At 42.4% G+C, this 17,679-nt stretch overlaps 1 protein-coding gene across 1 annotated transcript; it reads right to left on the bottom strand.

The window, feature by feature from the left end:
- Window positions 1-3,062: 3,062 nt before the first annotated feature.
- On the bottom strand, window positions 3,063-15,024 carry CHRNA9 (cholinergic receptor nicotinic alpha 9 subunit). The gene is made up of 5 exons (XM_047719954.1): window positions 14,961-15,024; window positions 14,560-14,705; window positions 13,267-13,421; window positions 7,035-7,567; window positions 3,063-3,637 (listed from the first exon to the last, which is right to left on the bottom strand). Exons 1-5 carry the CDS (start codon window positions 15,022-15,024, stop codon window positions 3,096-3,098), a joined length of 1,440 nt encoding a protein of 479 aa, XP_047575910.1. The 3' UTR covers window positions 3,063-3,095.
- Window positions 15,025-17,679: the final 2,655 nt, after the last annotated feature.

The raw sequence follows: 17,679 nt of genomic DNA, 5'->3' as shown, positions 1-17,679 counted from the left end.
AATGTGAAGAATTGTATTTGGAAAGTCTCCTAGATTCTCTTACAAAATTTTCACTTTTGTTTGCTTTTACCTCTAAGTCTTTCATCCATCTGGGATTTGTTTTCGGTGTACTGCCTGGGGTAGGAGCCCCGTCACACCTGTGTTTCTAAAGCACTTGGTCAGACCCTCGTACAGCTCTTCCTTTCACTTGCTCATCCACTAACAGTCACTTCACGGCCGATGACCCGACATTAAGCCCTTTATTGCATACATTGAGAATATCCTTATCCCAGTGGATAAAAAGAGACTAATGACAGAACTTCTGGGCGCAAGGCCCAAAGAGGATCTCTTCATACCTGGGGACGCAGACGCACAAATGAAGAAATGACAGTGTAACAGGGTAAATGCTTTAATGCCATGAAATGATTATAATCATCTGGAATTGTGGCAAAGAATGTGTTTCTATTCACTTCAGTCTCTCAGTTTGTGGCGCTCTGTCTTGCCCACTGAAATCACTTCATAAATATTTTAACAATTAATTGAAGTGTAAAGTCTTTTTTTTTAAGCTTGCACTTTTCACCAAATTTCCAAACATGTGTTCAGTACTTCTTTTTTTTTTTTTAATTAACATATAATGTATTATTTGCTTCAGGGGTACAGGTCTGTGATTCCCTAATGCCTTCTAATCTTTATCCTACTTCTTTCTTGGTTTAGCAAACTCCTGCTCATCCTTCAAAGCCCATATTAAATGTTACACCCCTACAAAGTCTTTCCCAAGCTTTCCCTCAAACAGTTTCAACATCATTGTTCCCATGGCATTTTGTCAATCCTTCTACTCACTTTATTTCACTGACACTATATTGTATTTGTCTATTTTCTTGACTGTGTCCTCTACTGAACTGTGAGCAACACATGAGTAACTGGAGGGCCAAACACCATGTTTCGTATTTTTTCCCTCCAAAGCTGACATGACATTCAGTATATAGTAAGAGCACAACAAATTAAATGCTTTTCAAATAAGTAAACGTAAGAGTAAAAAAATGTCCACATGTTTAAACCAAATATCCTCCTTTCTTTCCTAGGTAAACCCCTGTCTTCTCCCCATTTCTGTTCATTTTGTTTGTTTGTTCTATGGTAAAGAAGAGTTGAGATGGAAGTTAGGGAATGGTTGTCAGTTCTTGGATCTTTGTCATCAAGTTGGGAGTGGGAGGAATGTGACAACACATCTGACTGAAAGTGGGAAAAAAGGTAGAGAAGGAGGGGCGCCTGGGTGGCTCAGCGGGTTAAAGCCTCTGCCTTCAGCTCAGGTCATGATCCCAGGGTCCTGGGATCGAGCCCCACATCGGGCTCTCTGCTCAGCGGGGAGCCTGCTTCGCCCTCTCTCTGCCTGCCTCTCTGCCTACTTGTGATCTCTGTCTGTCAAATAAATAAATCTTTAAAAAAAAAAAAAAGGTAGAGAAGCACAGGAAATAATTTAGGGCAGAAATTCAAAATTCAGAATGAGAATCCCTCAGACTCTCCTATCTCAAATCATGATCTATCATGCTCAAAAGCATGGTGACTTTAGCAGACCTGGCCCAAACTCAGAGTCACAGAGATGAGGGTCTGAATCCCAGCTCCTCTTATCACCTCGTCGAATGTTGAGAAGGTAGGTCACTTCCATCCACCTTCCTCTGACACAGTATCCTTCCCTGAGAAAAAGGACTAGAAGTACCTGCCTGGCTGGCTAATAGAGTTATTGTGAAGATCGAAAAGGATGAGACTTGTGTATAAGATTTTCTCTGACACCCAATGCAAATTTACATCATGTAGTTTTATTGTATGTAGGACAAACCCAATAAAAATGCATGGTGAATAACTGAATGAACAAATGGATGAGCCCAGTTTGCTGATGATCTTGTGTAAGTCCAAGACTAAATGCAAGAACAACTCCATCTTTAGGGTTTATATAAATATAACCACTATACATGACATCATCATCATGAAGAAAGTTCTCTTCCCGCATTGAATTGCTGACTCTTAGACTTTCTTCATATGGGATGAAACTTTTTATTCCATCATTTGAGAAATGACTTGAAATGCACGAGTCCTGAGAAAGGTAACATGGCAACTAAAATCGCACTAAGGAATCCATGCTTTCTTTTTTTAAAATTTTTATTTCTTTTCTTTTTTTTTATTTTTATTTTTTTTCCTTTTCCTTTTTATTTCTTTCATTTTTATTTATTTTATTTTTTTAAGATTTTATTTATTTATTTGACAGACAGAGATCACAAGTAGGCAGAGAGACAGGCAGAGAGGAAGGGAAGTAGGCTCCCTGCTGAGCAGAGTGCCCGATGTGGGGCTCGATCCCAGGACCCTGGAATCATGACCTGAGCTGAAGGCAGAGGCTTTAACCCACTGAGCCACCCAGGCACCCCTATGCTTTCTTTTTTTAAAGCATGTTTTCAAGGGGCTAAGTGGCCCAGGGGGGCTGTAGCACCTGGGTGACTCAGTCGGTGAAACAACAGCTAGGTTTCAGCTCAGGTTGGGACCTCAAGATTGTGAATCTGCTTGAGAGAATCTGCTTGAGAGTCTCCCTCTTCCCCTTAAATAATTGTGTGATCTAGAGGCCAACTACTTACCACTCTGGTAGGCTATCAAAGGTATCCTTCTTTGTTTCCTTCATCTTCCTACTCTTGAAATTTTGGACCTCTTGCTTAACAATTGTTTTTTTCCTGCTAAACTCAACAGGTAGCTATAATATTGATTTGAAATTAAAAATAAAAAGTAAACATAGCAGGGACGTCTGGATGGCTCAGTCGGTTGGGTGGCCAACTCTTAACCTCAGCTCCAGTCTTGATCTTGGGATCCTGAGTTTGGGCCCACAGTGGGCTCCACACTGGGTATGGAGTCTACTTAAAAAAAAAAAAAAAGAAAGAAAGAAAAAAAGAAAGAAAAAACGAACAACATAACCCCTACATTTTAGATATATATTTATTTGTGTATATAAATTATACATATGTATTTACATGCATTTGTGTGTGTGTGTGTGTGTGTGTGTGTAAATCTGACTTGGAAAAATATTGGAGTAGATCATGGGGAATTTTACTGATTTGTCTCCACACACCAAATGCCCGCTAATCTGCTCTTGCGATGATCAAGACAGTCATCACGAACACCATAATGAAAAAAACCCACATGAAGAATCGGTCTATAACTTTTGCAACCTTCTTCCACTCACTCCCCTTGGAGTTGGTGGCCTTGTGGTCTTTGAGGCACTTGGCAATGTACTCAATATTCCTCGTCAGCATCTGGTACCTAGCACAGTAACCGTCAGCATCCTGTGGGTTCTCACCATGGCACCCCAAGTCATTCTTTACCAGTTTGTTTATTTCCTTCTTCCTGGGAAGTCCTTTGTTTCTGTCTGTTTGCAGATTTGGCTCTGGAAGCTTGCCATATACCTTTGTGAGGTGGGTTCGTTCCCTGTCGTGGCGGGGGCTAAGGCAGCTCTCACCCACATCATAAACACACAAGACTCTGGACATGTATTTCAGGATGACGACCCTGGCCCAGCGTGGCACTGGCCGGGCCTCAGCCCCACAGAAGTGGACGTTCATCACCATAATGGTCAAGGCAGTGGAAGCTGTGATCAAGGCCATTGTGGCTATGTAGTATTTGCCTGGAAAATAACCACAACCAAGTTAGCCTAAACTGTCCTCATGTTTGGCTCAAAAATACACAAACACCTTTTCTAGAGAACTTGTAGACACTAATGGTTACCAGCATAAGCTTTTGAGTCAAACTTCCTAGATTCAAATCCCAGCTCCATCGCTCACTCAACTGGTGGCCTGGAGCAAGTTAGATCATCCCGCTAAGCCTCAGCTTTCTCTTCTGTAAAATGGGTATAATAATTGGATCTAATTAATGGAAATAGGATTAGGCTTAATTGAGATGGTATGTGTAAAGTTCTCAGCACTGTCCCTTCACTGAGTTAAAGGTTTCTATATGTTGCCAGAGATCATGATGTGAAAAAAATTCTACTCTCAACAAACAATGATCCTGCACAGCTCTCAGAATTGTCCTCAGACCTCATTACTATGGGTAAGGAAGGAGCCATTGTGTCACTATTAGTCTTTAAAGTGTGATTGCAAAAAGCAATATTCATGAAAAAGGAAAATTAAGGAAAGAAATAATAAAGGTAAGGGCACAGACTTAGAAAATACAGAACATAAAACCAAGAAGATGAAGAAAAGCAAAAGCTATTTGAAAAAAGGAGTAAGATTGATAAACCTTTGATAAAACCTCTCACAGAATAGAGGCAAGGTAGTGGGGGATAGAGATGGAGGGAAAATGTAAAAGAAGAAATAACAGAATAGAAATTTAGAATACAATAAAATAATATTTAGCTGCATGATAATATATTTGAAAACCTAGATGAAATTTCTAGAAATACATAAGACATCAAATTTAGTGTAAGAAAAAAAGAAAATTAGGATAGAAAAGCTGCAGAGTTTGTCTTTAGGTGTGTTTTACCGAACTTTTAAAAGACAGATAACTCATATCATGCAAGTCAAGTTGTTCCAGAAATAGAAAAAGAGAGAAAACTGTCTAGCTTAGTTTATGAAGTCACTTTAGCCTTGATTCCAAAAGTAACAGGAAAGGAAACATTAGGGCCATTTTCCTTATAGACATATTTTAGAAAGTCGTATAAAACTTGTTAGCTAATTAAATCCAGTAGTGTCTTGGGCGCCTGGGTGGTTCAGTGGGTTAAGCTGCTGCCTTCGGCTCAGGTCATGATCCCAGGGTCCTGGGATTGAGTCCTGCATCGGGCTCGCTGCTCAGCAGGAAGCCTGCTTCCCTTCCTCTCTCTCTGCCTGCCTCTCTGCCTACTTGTGATCTCTCTCTGTCAAATAAATAAATAAAATCTTTAAAAAAAAATAAATCCAGTAGTGTCTTAAAATGGTAATTCATCATGATGAAGGAGGATTTAGTTCAACATCAGAAAACCTAATTCACTATATCGATGAGGCAAAAGAGAAAACTCAGATGATAATCTCAACAGATGAAAACAATGCATTTGATACTATGCATCATCTACTTATTTGTTAAAAGCTCAAAGTAAACTAAGAATAAATGGGGCCTGTTTTAATACGATAGAGACTATGGGCCAGAAGCTTAGATCAAATGCTACACTTAGCAGAATACTTAAACACATTTCTATAAGATTGGAAGTGCATGTCGTAGGGGCTGCAAATAACAAGTTGTTGTTGTTAACAGATATGCTCTGTGTGCACCCTTTTAAAAAAGATACATTTTATATTATCACAGGAACAGAATAAATAATGTTTGCAGAACTCCTGAGAAGCATCTCAAGACATCTGTCTTTAGAACTTCAGCCAATTGCTGTTGAATGTCCCTGCTAAAGAAGAGAGAGTGACCTGCCAATTGTCTTGCCTCAAATGGGATTATGATTACAGATCATCACAATCATTTCTGTCTCAGGAGAGGCACAGAAATGCCAGTACACCTCTTCCTCTTTATTAGTGGTGGGCGGGAGCGATGGAGAGAAATTTCAGTGTCTAGTTCTCAAAAATGCGTGTGAGGGTCTGTGTGTATTTGTGTCCATGTGTTGGTGTGTCTGTGTTTTTTCACTTGGAGAGACATAACAAGGAAGAAATCTCCAAACAAGGAAACCAGTGTGGTATTGTCTGAGTATCAGGTAATATTGGATTCAGTAGAGGATAAAAGAGCAGTACAACATCCCTTTCATATCGGTCTCTAAGTCTGCATGTTCTGAAATTCCTCCTCATTGTTTATTTTCATAGAAATTATGTCTAGCTTCTGATTTTGGTAAGCATCTAGTACAAGAGCAAGTCATGGAAGCAGAGGTCTTGGAGCCGAGTAGGTCCTTGGTGGCGCTTGGTAGCATTAGGAGAGGTCTCAGAATGAGGTAGGGAGGGGCACCTGGGGAGCTCAGTCCATTAATCTGCCTTTGGCTCAGCTCATGACCCCAGAGTCCTGGGATCGAGACCCGCCTCCCTGCTCAGAGGGGAGTCTGCTACACCCCCTTCCTCTGCCCCTCCACCCACTTGTGCTCACTCTCTCTCTTTCAAACAAGTAAATAAGATCCTTAAAAAAAAAAAAAAAAAAAAAAACAAGGTAGGGAGAAGATGAGGGGGTGGGAAGGGGTCATAGTCTCTGTCTCTAAGCCTACCCTTTATAAGGACATTCTATTAGAGCAGACTTTGAAAAATATGGTCCATCCTAAAGTCACCTCAGGTTCCAAATTCTTGCCAAGATTGCTGAATCACACTCTTTGGGTGTAGGCACCAGCATTTTAACAAGCTCTCCCACCTCTGTTATACCCAATAAAGATTAAAGATTATTCTATGAAGGGTACATGATGGGCTGAAAAATCCAGTCAACCATTTCTATCCTGTTTGCCTCTCTTTTCCAAGAAGACATCCCATATGCTGTGAAAAGATAATAATAGTTACTACTGAAGGTGTACTTACCATATGCCAGCTTCCATGATAAGCAACCACACAAGGAGTAGCAATTACACACACTTGCCAGGTGATGAAGCAGAAACTAAAAGACTAAGTAACTCACCTAAGATTGATCATGAAGAAATGAGTGGTAAAATCAGAGTTCAAATGCAGATTTCTTTAACTTCAAAATCAGAGCCTTAACTTCTAAACCAGTGGAGCAGAAAGTGCATCAAAATCACCCAGAAGTCTTGTTAAAACAGATTGCCAGGACTCACCCCAGAGTGTCTAATTCAGGAAGTCTGGGGTCGGCCCTGAGAATCTGCATTTCGAAAGCGAGGCTGCCCTGTGGATCCAAGGATCACACTTTGAGAACCCCTCCCTCTTTTGTGTAAACCCAGAGACAATAAGCCCAGTTCTGGAAAACAGCCATCTCTGTATTGAAAGATGACAACTGAAGACACCACACGAATCATGCAGCCGCTTGTGTTGCGTCTGAAGTTGACCTAACGGTTATGAGTTTAAAGGGACAGATGTTAGCCCTCTCACTACGAAGCTAGGCTCAAACTGTAAGGCCCTTGAACTCACCTATCAGAGGGACATTTTCTGAGGCTGGCATGATCTCTGCCACCATGAGCTGAAATACAGTCATGGCCAACAGGATGGTCACTCCCAAGGAGACCTTTTCCCCAGAGGCTGCTGGGAGATAAAAACTCAAGGGAGCCAGAAAAGAGATGAGGACGCATGGGATGAGGAGGTTGACGATATAGAACGAGGACCTCCTCTTCAGAAGGAGAGTGAATGTCACATCCGGATAAGGCTCTGAGCAGCAGCCATAGGAGATCACATTCTTTACAGCAGGCATGCCATGAACCTCCCACTCCACATCTTCGATGAAGTCGGAGAGATCTCCAGTGTCTAGGGCATTGAATATGTCCACCTGGTTGCCGTTGTAAGTCCAGGAACCAAAGGTCAGGTTGCACTGCTGGTTATCAAAGGGGAAATAGGTGACATCCACCACACAGGAGCTCTTGGTGATAGCTGGCGTATCCCAGGTGATCAGCCCGTCATACCGCAGGACCACATTGGTATTCACCGGCTCAGAAGACTCATCATCAGCCCTGGAGGTCAGAAGAGGGAAATGAAAGCTGCTTGTCAAGACAACTCATCAACTTCCTTACTCTGAACAGTTCACCAACCTGTGCCCATCCCTTCAGTGTCTCTGGCAATGGATCACCATTGTCCCCATCACCCTGACTGAAAGCTGGAATCAACTCCAATTTGCCCCTACCTCTCTCTCCCGTAACTACTCAGGGCCAACTTTTCTTGGATTCTTCCTTTAAAGCATCTCTGCTCTATGTCCCTTCCTCTTCATTTCCAAAGCCGCTCTCCTAGTCCAGGCATAATGATTCAAACATCTAGATAAAAAGATCTAGGAAGGAAAGCTCTGTTTACCTGATTTTGTTAACTTTGGACACAAGAATATTAAAATAGGCTTTTGTTGCTGCTGGAAGAGCTGTTAAGTATTTATTTGAGAATGCAGACAAAAATTCATTTAGCCAGGGGCACCTGGGTGGCTCAGTTGGTTAGGCGTCCAACTCTTGGTTTCAGCTCAGGTCATGATCTCGCGGTCTTGGGATCCAGCCCCACATCGGGCTCTGCACTCAGTGTGGAGTCTACTTCAGATTCTTTCTCCCTCTCCCTCCTGCTTACTCTCTCTCAAGCAAATAAATAAAATCTTTTTTTTTTTAATCATCAACCCATATTAAGAGATAGTAATTTATTCTAGATATATCTTCTTTTTACTTTATCAACATTTATGCCTGGGTACAGAATTTCTATTTTTCTTTAGAGAATGACTTTCTCCACCACCATTGTAAGGCAGATGAAATGCTGATCAAGGTCCCCCAGCCTTCCTTGGCCAGGGGCTGGCTGTGTGACCTGAGCTACATCCAAATGATTCACTTTCTTCAGAGTTTAGATCTTAAGCAGAATGATCCAAAGACCAAAAACAGTCACTCTGGTGATGCCTCCTTATAAAACAAATCAATAAACCAGCTCAGTAGTCCCTGCTCTCTCAAACCCTAGAGCAGTTCCAGTCTATACAGTCTGTCCTTTCTAAGAACTGGTCATTGATTTTTTTTTTCCCTTTAATTCAGTGAGCTGTACCATACCCTTCCTATAAATTCCTTTTTTCAGAAGGTAGCCAAAGTCAGTTTCCAATGCTTACAACCCTAAATGATAGGTTTTTATTAACATTTAATGCATGTTTCCCTGTCTTCCTTATAATTTTTTCCCTACTTAATGTATTATGGCTAAATATCATATGTAAGGTATCCTAGATTGGATTCTGGAACAGAAAAAGTCCACATTAGTGGAAAAACTAATGAAATCCAAGTAAAGTCTACAGTTGAATTAATAATATTGTATTAGTTTTGACAAATGTACTATGTTATTTTGATGTAATGCTAGATGTAACATTAGGGGAAACTAGGTGAAGGGTGTATGGGAATTCTCTGTACCATCTTTGCAACTTTTCTGGATATCTAAAATTACCCCAGAATTTAAAAAGTTAATTACCCCCCCAAAAAAATATGATACAAAATTTAAAATGTGGTTATTCATTCATATTCTCCTGCAACACTATTTTCATGGCAAATAGTTTTCCTATATATTCCATTATATAGCTATGCCATACTTATTTAACCAATCCATCGATGTTCAACATTGTCTTTTCCAGGTTTTGCATTTACAAGTGATGCTATAGTCAAATCTTTGCATTTATCCACTGACTCTTTTCTTACATTAAATTGCCAGAAGAGGATTTGCTGGATCAAAGAACTGGCATGTTTTTAAATTATTTTTTCCCACTTACTGGAAATTGGGCACCACAACACTAACTGTAATGGTCTGATTGAAGTGGACAAAATTAGACCATTACAGTTAACGTGTGGAGCTCAATTTTTAATGAGGGCCTTTAATAAGGAGTGTTTAAAGAGAAGGATCTTTAACACAGGTCTTCGTGAAGATAATAAGATGAAGTTTTTTGAAAATCCCTGAACCTAACCTCTGTAGAGATGAGAAGTGGATATAGTTAGTGGAATGAGAAGTGAGCACTGTGATGAACTGAGAATATCACTCACCCATCCTACCTTCCTCGGTGCAAAAGGAGAGATCTCAGGATCAGAAGAATCTATTTGGAGAATTCCATATCAAAAAGAAGTCCCCCTCTTTCTTTCCAAGGCTAACTTCCCTCCTGGTACTGTGATTCATTTCCTCCCACATCTCCTTCATGATTTTGCTTCTCTTGGTTGCTCTTATTTTCTCTGGCTCATCGAAACCCTTCCCAATGCGTTCCCCAGTCTCTCCTACCAACTTCCCTTCTTCTCAGGACTTCCCACGTCCCGCCTCTCCTTCCACACACTGGAAGTGATACACACTGCTGTCACTTCCCCATTTTGTTTTTTTCTTGCAATTTGGCTTCTTCCCAACATGTGCTCTTTCAAAGGTCATTCATGACTTGCAAACACACAAATCTAAAAACCTGTTCTAGGTACCTATCCTATTCAACTCTTTCCAAGCATTTCACGCTGTAGGTTGTTCCTGGACATCCTTTCTTCCAGTGGTTTCTATGACACAACTCTCTGTCTTATTTCTCCTTCTACACCTTTAACCATTTCTTTTAAGTGTCTTCTGTAAACGTCTGCTGTGAAGAGTTTCACTAACTTTATCTGCAGCCATTTTCTCTCCTTCCTTGAGTAGTTCTATAAGGGCTCATGGGGCTTTTGATATCTCTTCCCCGACCTTCTTTCCAGGCTTGAGGATTGCCTTTTCAGTCCCTTCTTGGTTGTCTCCAAGTGGATGTTCCTTTGGTCTCCCAAACTGAACAAGTCCCACACCAAACTCATCATCGTTTTCCTCAAACCTGTTCTTCTTCCCCTCCTTTACATCCAATCTCATCTAACAGGTTTGCCATTTTCTCAACCACGAGATGACTTAAGCAAACCTTAATGCCAAATTCTAGACAGATCTTTCTGAATATGACAGGGTATCCAATTCCTCACTAGCTCTAAAATCCAAGTGTTAAGATGGCCCATGAAAAGCCAGCCATTAGAACTCTGTCATAACAAATGCACATTTGGAATTTCTATAACCCAGTCTCTACCCAATCTAATGTCAGGAATCCTTGCAGACTCTTGCACTAACCATTATATCGGCCATTCACTTAGACTAAACAACTTCACCAGAACTTTGGGCCCTGATTTATTTATCTCTTTACTGATTTGATAGCAGAGCCAGTACCTGCTTGAATAACTATATTGCTAAAGAGCTCACTAATTCTTCGGAATAGTGATTGCTCAAGTTAAGCATTATGATTATTTTTAATTGTTTATCTTCCCTTTAACTTTTTTCATTGTCTTGATTTTTGTCCTTTACAGAAAATTTCTCTTTTCTCTACCTTATTTTCTCCTTGATTGCTTAACATCTCCATTAAGTCTTCCCAAGAACTTCTGGCTTCCAAACTAGCATCAACAAATTCAACTGCCCCTCCCATGAAGTAGCTCCCAGACCCATCTCGAAGCTAATCACACCCTAGCAAGTCCAGCCCCATTGACTCAGGCTCCAGTGGTGAATGTAGATGTGAAGCTTCTTCCCGCCCAAACTATCTTTATCACACCTGACTGGATCACTACCACATAGCCCTCTTTCCTCTCCTCACCATCACTCAAAAAGCCCATTTTGTGGTCTATGAGGTTCTATGCCAGCTTCTGAGAAATAATGAGAATATTATATCTGGGATCAGAAGAGTCTAAAGGTCCAGGGATTCAGCTAGAAGGACCAGGGTCAGAGAAATGGTTATGACTGAGGTCCCTTCTTTGCCTGATCCTATAACTCTCTCGTGGTCTAATTTTAGCTAGTTATAGGAATGCAAATGATGTCCAACCATAGCCACATTTAGAGTTTCTTCTAAGTAATAAAACTCTGACATTACCAAGAAGGAGAATGCAAAGCAGAATAAAGGATCTGTGTGCAGCAGGAGGGAGGAGATCACTAAAGAGTCAACCCAGAGGAACAAAAAGAGAGGTGATTAATCAGTGCGATGAAAAGATTCTGTGTGTAAAAGGGACAGGGAACTGAACTCACACACCTCAAGGCCCAAAGGAAAAGAATTTACCAAAGTCACAGCAGGTCTGCATGAGCCCATGAGCACACAACTGGTTTCTGGAATAAGCAGGGACTGGGGCAGGCTTAACTTAGGTGACCATGCAAGCTTGCAAAGAAGCATGTCAGTAAGAGTTAGTCACTTCTTCAGCCAACCAAAGCAGAAGGAAGAGGAGAACCAGCATTCTGTTTGTTTCCCAGGAAGAACTGTTAGAACTGATAGAATGCTGTTAGTGTTCTGTATCAACTCTATTCTCTGACTACCTCACCCTGTGAGTGAGAGGAGCTAATGGACGACATGATTCATTCTCTTGCTGTGTGTGTGTGTGTGTGTGTGTGTGTGAGGGGGGGGTGAACTGGCAGCAGGATCAGGGCTATGAATAATTGGTCATGACCCTTGGCTGAGCTATCTGAATAAGGAACAAGACTAAAATCCAGGCTGCAACCCACCCCTGTCTCTTCCTGAAGAGAAACTCACGCCCACTAGAAGGCTGAGCTCTCAGGAGAGCCTCCCTGAACTGCCCCTCCTTCACCCTGTTCTGAGTCAAAGAGGAACCATTCCCAACCCACAAGAGCTTGGGTTCCAGAATAAGAAGAGAGAAGCTCCTTTGACAACAGGTGGAACAAATGAAACTGAACTGTGATAGACCAATGTGGTTCCTTCTCGAAGTCTGGTCCAAGGACCAGCAGCACTGACCTCTGGCGATTCTAGACAAGCAGAACATCAAACTCTACCCCAACCTACTGAATCCAAATCTGTATTTTAACAAAACTCTTCATGTGCACTTTACAATTTGAGAAACATATCCCTTCTATCCCTTCACACAAAGCCCCTTGCCCTGAAACCAAGAAAGGGTAACTGATGATCTTACGATCTAGTTTATCCTCCACTCCAATGTCCAAAATCCACAGGTCAGCCGATAGCTGGTCCATTCTGATTTAATCTTAGTAATATCACTGTTATTGATACATGATCTTGGGGAAGGGAGCACCACTATTATGGATTGAATTATGTCCCCCCCTCAAAATTTATATGTTGAAATCCTAGCCCCCGGCACCTCAGAAGGTAAACTTATTTGGAATAGGGCCATTGTAGATGTAATTAGTTAAGACAAGACCATACTGGAGTAGGGAGGGCCCTTAATCCAACATGACTTTTGTTTTTATAAAAGGGGCAAAATGGACACAGACAACACAGGGAGAACACCAGGTGAAGAGGAAAGCAAAGATCAAGGTGATGTTTCTACAAGTCCAGGGACAACAAAGGCAGCCAGCAACCACCAGAACCTAGAGGAGATGTGTGGAGCCCATTCTCCCTTACAGCATCAGAAGGAACCAACCTTGGACATCTAGCCTCCAGAACTGGGAGAGAATACATTTCTGCCATTTGAGCCCCCCAGTCTGTGGTCCTGTGTTCCCACAGCCCTAGGAGACTAGTAGAGCCTATAATAGAGTTTCTCATCCAACAGGGGGAAGGAGCTCTAAGCTTTTATGACCTATTATTTTATTATCTAAGATCTTATGATCATCATTCTAGGGCCTAGGTAAATGAATTGGAACTTAACTTCAAGCGTGTATAAAACAGTCCTTTCTCATTGTGTTTAAATTCTGTTAAATCAATAAGTTCATTCCTGAGAAATGACTGACTTGTACTTACTTGTTATATAGGACAATATCAGGCCTCCACACCAGGTCACTGGGGATCCTGATGGAGTCCAGTCCATCGTACTGGTCTCGATCCCACGTGAGATATGCGTCATGCCAGATTTGGCGGATCCATAAATAGGCAGTCAGAATCTGGTTTCTTTCGTCCTGTACAAGCAACCATGTTATAACTCTGTCCAGTAGACACCTCAACCAAATGCTTTCCATCTCTAGAGCATTTGTTCTTTGCAACAGAAATTCCAAGAGCACAAATCTACTTTCACTAAATAAATGAGAGCTTTTCTAGTCTCTCCCTTTGACGGACTGCAAAAGCCATATTTTTTCTTCTGCTTGATTTAGTGCTCTGAATGTAAAGTGAACAGACGTTCAAGGCGTCAGATCTTTTCATAGGTCAACAGCCCACATTTCTCTGGAAATTGGTCAACCGATGACTCACTTAAATGAGAAAGTCAGGAAATATCTACACTGTACAGAAGAAAGTCTTTCAAGTTTCATAATTTTGTGCAATTAAACACATACAAGCACAAAACAAGATATGCCATCTTAAAACACCACATTTCTTTAAAAAAAGAAACAAATAAAATTCATAGAAGACTCACCATTTAGCCATTTTTTTTAATATTTTATTTATTTATTTGACAGAGAGAGATCACAAGTAGACAGAGAGGCAGGCAGAGAGAGAGAGAGGGAAGCAGGCTTCTTGCTGAGCAGAGAGCCTGATGTGGGACTCAATCCCAGGACCCTAAGATCATGACCTGAGCCGAAGGCAGCGGCTTAACCCACTGAGCCACCCAGGCGCCCCATTTAGCCATTTTTAAGTGGATGGTTCAGTGGCTTACGGTAGATTCATGATATTGCGCAACCATCACCACTGTCCAATTCCAGAGCATTTTTGTCAGCTCAAAAAAGAAACCCTATGACCATCAAGCCATCACCCACTATTCCCCCATTCTTCCCACAGTCACTGGCAACCACCACTCTGTTTTCTGTCTCCAGGGTTCTGCGTGTTTTGGACATTTCATAGAAAGGGAACCAAGTGATCTGTGACACCATCTCTGTTTAGACAATCGAGACTGTTACTGTTAATGGCTAGGATTATGTAACAGCTAGCGAAATGACTTTTGTAGAGAGCTTCCTTCCTTGGTATTCCCTTCCCCCACCAGCTTGTACACGTTCCTGTCTGGTCTCATTTCCTCTCAAACTCCAGGTAATGCATCTCTTTGGAAAGCATGGCGAGTTTCATCCTAAGCACAATTTCATAGAGTCACCACTTTATTTTACTCACCATGTCCTTAATCTGAGAAAGTGTAATTTGGAGGGTGACATTCAGGACTTTATCTGTATCTTCTACTGGACGAAGAGCATTGGAATAATCTTCAAAAAGGTCATTAAACAACTTCTGAGCATATTTTCCATCTGCTGTTTCTACAGCTGCTCAAAAAGAGGGACCGAGATCAACATTCGATGTCATGTATATTTCAAGGCAAAGAACAGCAAACCGAGGGCTAGAACTGGGCCTGACACAGTATCAGCTAGGGACAAGCTTTGGGTACACGAGAGTTAGTCTTCTGGCCAGTCAATAAGAGGCATGAACATTTCCTCGCAGTGAGAGCATCTGTTCTGTTTGCTGGCCCAGTCGCACCAAAGAAATGGCCCCAAATGATTACACACCCATCAGACTCTTACCTCTCAGTCTGGAGACAGCAAAGTAAATCCAGCAAAAGGAGATGCAGGAATGGGGCCAGTTCATCTTTCTCCTGAGCTTCTAGAAATTCTCACGCAGACAGCGAGCGGTCTTCCACTTCCCTCTGAATGGGAAGGGTCTGGGTACAAAGATCGCACTCTGCCAGAGTCTCACCAAAGCAGATGGAGAGCGCAGGCATGCAGTGCACGGAGGGCCCCAGGTCCTGAAATCCAGACCGGCTCTCCCTCCTCCCCTCCGGTAATCCGAGACCGGCAGCTCTGGCCACTGAGATGCAGGAGCCTGGGTGGGCTAGGCAGGCAGTGCTGATCTGGGGAAGCTGTCCCAGCCGAGGGTCCCTAGCCACATTCAGCAGGAGCATCCAGACCAAACTTTTGGAGGAGGTGAGGTAGGAGCCCAACACCCCCTGAGACTCTGCAGAAGAAGCTAGGTGCTTTCTACACCTGCGGCAAGCAGATCCAGCCAGAGTCTAAGAACTAAAGGAAGACAAGTAGACCCCACTGCGGGGCATCCTCTGGAAAGGCTCTATGAATGCGCTTCAAGGGGCATGTGAAGAGGGAAAGAGAGGCAATTCCATGATCTCCAGAACATGCTTCTGCTTCAACTCCTTCAAGTCGGTCACAGATCTTGTATGGTAATGTGTGAGCATGGGGGGAGGGACTGGGGGAGGGGCATTCACTCCCTTTGGAAGCAGTGCTGCCATTAGGATTTGGAGTCAAGACCTAGGTTTAACTGCAAGCCTGAACCCTTCCTAGCCCTACAGCACTGAGCCTTCCTGAGCTGGAGACCAGGAACCTAGGTTCTATTGCGGTATTTCATGCGAGAGCGCCATATAAATGTCAGTAAATTTTGCCTCTGATTTTGCAGATCTAGAATGTCTAGAATCACCAAGTCACCCAGGATTTACTAGCCCTAAAAAAAATTTTTAAAAAATTGTTCAAAGGTTAACCAAATCAGCATGAAAATGGTTCATAACTAATGGTGACATTACTGGGATGTTGTTTCTTTGCATTTGAATACCACTTTATTTATTTCACACTCATTTCTCTCACATGATCTAATTTTGCTCCCATGAAAGCATGTCAATTTCCAATTGCCATAACGTATCCCTCTTCTTGCCTGGGGAACCTGCCTCAGAAAAGCAAATTAAGATCATTTGATTGCCTGGAATCGGAGCAAGGAAATTGGATCGTTCTATTTCATCAAGTTACAGAGTCTGATGAGTCACCCTGTCCCTCTTCAGGAATCTATCCTCCAAATGGAACAGACACTCAAGCTGACAGCTAAGTGTGTTTCCTAATCGCCTGTGCCCCGGTGTTGATTGGGAAGACATTATTTTCCTGAAGTCCCCAGTCTGATTCACCCGTCAGATGACCCAGTTCCAGCTGCAAAACCTCAGGCCTTCCTTCAACAAACCATCTGCTCTGGCATCTCAGAGGCTGAAAGTCCTTCTGAAATTGAGTTGAGCACCTTGTTTTTATATGAGGAAACTGAGATATAGGGATGTGTGGGGCTCACCTCTAGCAGCGCTGGGCCAGAGACAGAATCCAAGCCACCTGCCCCAACCTCGTGTGCCCCCCACGCTAACACCATCCCTCTTCCTTGTCGTTCAGCCACATGGCACTTGAAGGCCGCTGGGTGATACCTTCTCGTGGTTAGAGACTCTCTACCTATGTCTCTTTGGTTCCTCGGGACACTCTGAGCAGCCCCTGGTGACAGGTGCTCTGAACGCTTGCTGCTGGCTACTTCAGCAGCAGCTTGGAAGGTTGTCATTCCTGGTGATCTTTGATTGCTTCTGACTAACTCAGTTCATTCACATGGGTCACTTACAGTTTTGTTTTTTTTTTAATAGTTAATAGTTGATGCTATCCTACCAATGTTAACACCATCCAAACGAAATCGATACTTTCAGGGGGGCAATTCTGCCTTTTAGGGCAAAGATGCTAAAGACTAAAAGCAAACGCCACCCAAATTCAAAGTATTTCTAGAGAGCACAGTCATCTTTTCAACCTCTGCTCCCTTTGAGAAGTGGCTGTCGCTTGTCACAAGTTCACAGACAAAGTATTCCAGACATTTCAGAGTTTCTGGGAGCCCAACCTTCCTCAGTGGACCGATTTTGAGGCACTTAGTTATAACAAAAATATGATAGTAAAATATTAGTGACATTCCATAAGATCATAATATTCTTAACATAATTTATTTCGTAAGTGATGCATACCTATTGCAGAAAAATTAGAAAGTATAGAAAAGCACAATGAAGGAAAAGAAAGGTCACCCGGAGGAATCCAGCCAGGCAGAGATCCACAGGGCTCATGTGGCGGCCATCTTTTTTAAATGCTCAGAGAACATGTTGTCATATCTTTGAGACCCAGAAGGACGCGGGCCATTAGCAGAACTCTGTCTTGCTCATAAACACATTTCTATGTGCAGAGGATGCTTCTAAAGGCTCTTTTTCTGTTCTCTTGGGGTTGCGATGTAGTTCCCTCACAGGCTACCTTGAATGGTCTCCCGTCCTTTCCTGCCTCTCTCCCCACTCTCAGGGTCCTTACACAACCCTTTCTGGTTGAAGCTGGGGAGAATCCTTTGCCCATTGTGGTCAAGCCCCCTGGAGGTATCCCTGGCTCCGTTCCAGAAGAATGATGGCAGTGTTTCCATGCCTTGGAACAGAGCTCCTGCCTTACAGAGAACCCTAGTGAATTCTTT

This window comes from Lutra lutra, chromosome 2 (assembly GCF_902655055.1).
Source record: "Lutra lutra chromosome 2, mLutLut1.2, whole genome shotgun sequence".
Classification (NCBI taxonomy): Eukaryota; Metazoa; Chordata; class Mammalia; order Carnivora; family Mustelidae; genus Lutra; species Lutra lutra.
Note: the sequence above shows the minus strand (reverse complement) of the source record. Positions and strands in the feature narration are given on the sequence as shown.